Below are 5,599 nucleotides of genomic sequence, written 5' to 3' on the forward strand. Positions count from 1 at the left end.
GGGCATGTGGCCCCCGCAGAGCTGCAGGGACTTGGTTTCAACCTGGGTCCCTGTGAGAGGCCACAGGTAGAGCTGCAGCCTGTCTGTGGTCCATGGCGGTGGGGGGGGGGGGTCCCCTTGGCAGCCAGGGATGCACCGCCTCCACCCCCATCGCAGCACTCCCACTCCCCTGGGTCCAGGCATAACACAGGACAAGGGGCGCCACCATGCGGCCTCCCCCCGGTTCTGACCGCCATGCCTCGGCCCCACCGAAGTCCCCGCCTCCTCTCTGTCCCCGGGCCTGTCTGCAGAGCGGTCTCTGGGATGGAGGCGGCGCAGTGCAAATCCCGTCACCACTGAGGCTGGAACCCAAGCACACCCACAGGCTGCCCCAGCGGGACCCCCGAGGACCCAGCCCGCTGGCCGTGGGAGGGGCTGCACGGGCAGAGCTGGGCCTCAGGCCTCCGCCTGTTTGGACCCCGACCCCGCGGCCGGGCCTGCGGCGGGGGCGGGCCGGTCCCCGGGAGCTCCACGGCGCCGCCGCACGGGCTTCTCCCCGGTGTGGATCCGCTGGTGGTGGAACAGGGGCCGGGCGCTCGCGGAAGGCGCGGCCGCACTGCGCGCACACGAAGGGCTTCTCGCCCGTGTGGATGCGCCGGTGGCTGAGCAGCACGGCGCCCTTGGCGAAGGCCTTGCCGCAGTCGGCGCAGCGGAAGGGCCGCTCGCCCGTGTGCAGCAGCTGGTGCTGCGTGAGGTTGGAGCTGTGGCTGAAGGCGCGGCCGCACTGCGCGCAGCTGAAGGGCTTCTCGCCCGTGTGCACGCGCTGGTGCTTGAAGAGCGAGGAGCCCTGGCTGAAGGCGGCCCCGCACAGCGCGCAGGCGTACGGCTTCTCGCCCGTGTGCGTGCGCTCGTGCTGGATGAGGTGCGAGTTGCGGCAGAAGCGCCGGCCGCAGCGCGCGCAGGCGTAGGGCCGGCCGCCCGCGTGGATCTTGCGGTGCTGGCTGAGGTTGGAGCCGTGGCTGAAGGCCTTGCCGCAGTCGGCGCAGCGGAAGGCCTTCTCGGCCGTGTGGATGCGCTGGTGCCGCACCAGCGAGGAGCTGTGGCGGAAGGCCTTGCCGCAGGCCGGGCAGGCGTAGGGCGTCTCGCCGCTGTGGATGCGCTGGTGCTGCGTCAGGTGCGAGGTCTGGCTGAAGGCCTTGCCGCACTGCGCGCACTCGTAGGGCCGCTCGCCCGTGTGCGTGCGCAGGTGCTTGAGCAGGTCCGAGCTCTTGACGAAGACTTTGCTGCAGGCCCGGCACTCGAAGGTCTTCTCTCCGGGCAGGAGGCCGGGGCCCGCCGCTGCGTGCAGGGCCTCGCCCAGCTCCGCCCAGGGCGGGGGCTCCTGGCCGGCGGCGGCGAGGAGTGTCCGAGGCTCGTGCCAAGCTGCCCCCAGGCCTAGCTGCCCCGCGGGGGTGACCGGCCCCGGGGCCGGGGACGCTCTGGAAGGTCCTCCCCGGGGGCTCCCGCGGCTGCGCGCCCGGCTGGGCGAGGTCGGTGAGAGCGGCCCCTGGGGGTGCGCTGCCCACGGGCGCCCGCAGCTGGGGGGTCAGCCGCAGGCTCACACCAGCCTCCCCGCTGCCTGGGCCCAGCAGGAGCCGCTCCCAGTAGATCACGGAGACCCCCGTGGGCTTTCTCTCCCCGGATGAGGAGCTGCCCCGACGCCCCTCCAGGCGATCTCCCGGCTCACAGGCGGCAGGGGTGGGGGGCACCCCGGTAGGTGTCAGGGGGGGCCTTTCCGGGAAGGTCCACGCTGCTTCCCCAGAAACAGCTCTGTCCTCTGCCGGCTGCTGGGAACCTGAGGGACCAGAAGCAGTGGGTGCCTGGGTCACCGTGACCAGGAGGAGGGGACCCGGGCAGGCGGGTGGGCAAGGGGGGCCCCAGGTCTGGGTGTGGAAGCTGCAGAGAACACAGCCTTCCTGTCATGGACCGTTAGCTGACTCCCCTCCTCCAGCACAGCCAACGCCAGGGAGGCAGCACCAGGAACGTGCGGCCAAAGCTGTGTTCCTGGTGTCCCCGAGAACCGAACAGAGGGAGTGAGGTGGGAGGCAGCAGAGTGTGGGGAAGGGGGACCCCCCTCCCCCTCCCCGGCCCCTGAGGGTCCCACTCACCAGGGCTGGGCCTCCTCTGGGCGTCCCTGGCCAGGGCCACCTCCAGCCCACTGAGAACCCAGGGCTCCTCACCGCGCTCGAGCTGGAGGACTATCCGAGGTCGGGAGGCAGACAGTCCTGCAAGGGGCAGGCGAGCAAGTGAGGGGCCGGCTACAGCTCAGGACAGCCAGCTGCCCGACAGGAGGACTGTCCGCTCAGGGCTCGCAGGAGCAGCTTCCTGTGCCCGTGGGGAGGACTGTGTGGGCAGGGCCGGAGGAAGAGCGCTGAGCCCAGGCCCTGAAGGGACCCTCGCCGGGGGCGTGGGGCTGCTCAGAGGCCCCTGGGAGGTGAGGGGGTTCGTGCTGGCGGACCAGCCTGGCAACAACGGAGCTTTCCCAGGGGGACCCCGGGCCTTACCCAGCGAGGCCACCAGGGCGAAGTTCTCCAGCATCACCTGGCGGTACAAGGCCCTCTGGGCTGCGTCCAAGAGCCCCCACTCTTCCCGGGAGAAGTACACGGCCACATCCTCGAAGACCATCAGCGCCTGCGACAGTGGGCGGGGGGAGACCGCATGGCCTACGTGACGGCCCTGTGACCCAGGACTCCCTGTCCCAATGGCCACTTCCCCCAGGGCCCTCAGACATTCACCTTCCCCCTCTCCAGGGCTCTGCAGGTGCAGCCCCCTCACCCGTGTGGGCCCCTTTTTTCTGCCAAAGGCCATTAGGATGTTCATAATGTCATTCACAGGCCATACAAAATTATCAGAAAGTAGCCTGCTTGCCTGAGCCGGTTTGGCTCAGTAGATAGAGCATCGGCCTGCGGACTGAAGGGTCCTGGCTTCGATTCCGGCCAGGGGCACGTGCCTGGGTTGCGGGCTCCATCCCCAGTAGGGGGCGTGCAGGAGGCAGCCAATCCATGATTCTCTCTCATCATTGATGTTTCTCTCTCTCCTCCCTTCCTCTCTGAAACCAATAAAGAAATACATTTTTTTTTTAAAAAGTAGTCTGCTCTATTTGGTCAAACATTTCATTAACTCACCCCTCGTGCCTTGGCAGGGCCAGATCAAATGACTTCACGGGCTTCTGTGGCCCGCGGGCCGGACGTTCCCCACCCCGGGTACGCCTTAGATGCCTGCTCGCCTGCCCGCTGGCCACTCCAGACAAGGCAGCCAGAGCCACCCCGCCGCCCACTGGCTGCCACCCCACGGGCAGTCCCAGGCCATCCCGCAGCTGATGCTCAAGCTGCGCCTCCCCAGATGTGCTCCCACTGCTCTCGCCATAAGCAACCGTAGGATTAATTCCTACTGGTCCCGGCACATGGCCTCGCTGAAACTGCCCAAAGGCCTGGCTGGTCCCCTCAGCCTCCACTCTGGCAGGGCAGACAGGAGCCAGTTCCTCCCCTCCTAGCCACGCCCCTTCTTCTTCTTTTTTTAAAAAATATTTTTATTGATTTCAGAGAGGAAGGGGGAGGGGGAGAGAGAGAAACATCAGTGATGAGAAGCATTGATTGGCTGCCTCCTGTATGCCCCACACTGGGGATGGAGCCCACAATCTGGGCGGGGATTGAACCATGACCTCCTGGGTCATAGGTTGATGCTCAAACCACTGAGCCACGGTGGCAGGGCCATGGCCTTTCTATGTCCTTCTCACTCGGCTGCCACCTGCCAGACTTCCTGAAGCCGTGGGCACTGCGGGGCCCCTCCTCCCCTTGTGGCACTGCCTGCCCGTCTCTAGGAGGTGTGACCCTGCCGACCTGACTCCCTGCCTGGGCTCAGGACACCAGGACTCGGCTCCGCGGTGGGGCAGACCCCTGCTGATTGCCCCCTGAGCCCCGATGTCCCTGCAAATTCCGGATTTTGTCTCCAGCAGCTCCATTCTTCCGGTGCTCAGACTAGGAAACCTGTGACACCCCCTCACACGCCTGGAACTGGATAATGCGCCTCTGTGCTGGGAATGCAACCGGTTTTCTGTCTCCAGTCTGGTCCGCCTGCCATCATCGCCTGCTCCCTGCACACCGCCTCCCCCCGCCTCCCACCCCGCAGCTACCCTCCACGCAGAAACGGCGAGATGGCTCAGGGGCTGAGCGTCCACCTATGTCCCGGTCACAGCACAGGCCCGGGTTGCAGGCTCATCCCCAGTGTGGGGCCTGCAGGAGGCAGCTGATCAATGATTCGCTCTCATCACTGATGTTTTTCTCTCTCTCTCCCTTCCTCTATGAAATCAATATATATATTTAAAATGTCTAACTAACCTAATGCATGTCCAAAACCTCCCGCAGCTCCCGCGCCCTCGCCATGGTCCAGCCTCGGCCTGACCGGCCACCCTCTCCCCAGGGAGCTCCACGCGGCGCGGCTCGGGTCCGGAAGTGCCTCCCACCCCAGCTTTCCCACGTGGGTGCCCCCTCCCCCCTCGGCCGCCAGAGGTGGGGACCCCGCCCGCGCGCGCTCCGCTGGCCTGGCACCGGGTCCAGGGCGCATCCGGGAGGGGAGACCTTCCCGCTGGGGCTCGGGTCCGAGGAGGAGGAGGGGGTTCCCCTACTCACCTGCGCCGCCGCGGCCATCGGAACCGGCTCCGGCGGCGGCCCACCCGGACCCCCGCTCCTGGCCTCAGTCCCCCGGTACGTCCAGGGCGCGGACCGCCACGCACCAACCCTGCGGCGCCACGGAGGCCGGAGAGCGCGCGGGTCGGCGCCGCCCCAAGGCCCCTGGGGGCTGCCCACGCTGCACCCGACAAACCGCGGCTGCGGGGCGGGGGCGTGGCCGGGGGCGCGCGTGGAGCCCTCGCCTCCGGCCCCCAGAACCTCCCGGAGAACCGGCCGGGCCAGCCGCGCTCCGGCCCCCAGCACCGGGGACGGCCCGACAGCCCGGAGCCCAGTGACAGTCTCGGAGGCCGGAAGTCCCGCCCCGGCCAGCGCTCATTGGCCCCGTGCGGGAGGGGCTCACGCGCAGAGCCTTCTGGGAAAGGTAGTTCCGAGTGCTTTCCACCCAAGGTATCCATGGCAACGGCCAAGCGTCACCGCGTGGGACGCTAGGAAGCTGAGCGGAGCCGGGGCTGCTTCCCCGGGCTCACTCCTGGGCGGGCTCTGGGCTGGGAGGCTCTGAATGAGGCGGATTAGTAAGAAACTTGGGAAATTTCTTGGAAAGTGGGGAAACTGGGACAGTTAACCAAGGCCGAGCAATTTACAGCCAGAGAACAGAACCTAAGGTCTACCGGGTTGGTGTGGATCCGTGGTTGAGCGTCCACCTATGAACCACGAGGTCAAGGTTTTGTTCCAGATTCCCCGGTCAGAGCACATGCCCGGGTTGTGGGCTCAATCCCCAGTAGGGGGCGTGCAGGAGGCAGCCAATCAATGATTCTCCTCATTGATGTTTCTATCTCTCTCTCCTGCTCCCTTCCTCTCTGAAATCAATAAAAATATATTTAAAAAATAAAATAAAATGTCCCCCCCCCACCAAAATCCTCACCTGCCCAACCTGGCCAGGATTGATCAACTGT

At 66.5% G+C, this 5,599-nt stretch overlaps 1 protein-coding gene across 1 annotated transcript; it reads right to left on the reverse strand.

The window, feature by feature from the left end:
• Positions 1–349: 349 nt before the first annotated feature.
• Positions 350–4,974, reverse strand: ZNF324 (zinc finger protein 324). The gene is given in 6 exon segments (XM_070402230.1): positions 350–564; positions 566–1,412; positions 1,414–1,813; positions 2,127–2,243; positions 2,523–2,649; positions 4,647–4,974. Coding segments are annotated over 6 exon segments (1,638 nt in total). The 5' UTR covers positions 4,665–4,974; the 3' UTR covers positions 350–435.
• Positions 4,975–5,599: the final 625 nt, after the last annotated feature.

This window comes from Myotis yumanensis, unplaced genomic scaffold, assembly GCF_028538775.1.
Source record: "Myotis yumanensis isolate MYYU_CA2020_CCGP unplaced genomic scaffold, mMyoYum1.0.hap1 SCAF_23, whole genome shotgun sequence".
Taxonomy (NCBI): Eukaryota; Metazoa; Chordata; class Mammalia; order Chiroptera; family Vespertilionidae; genus Myotis; species Myotis yumanensis.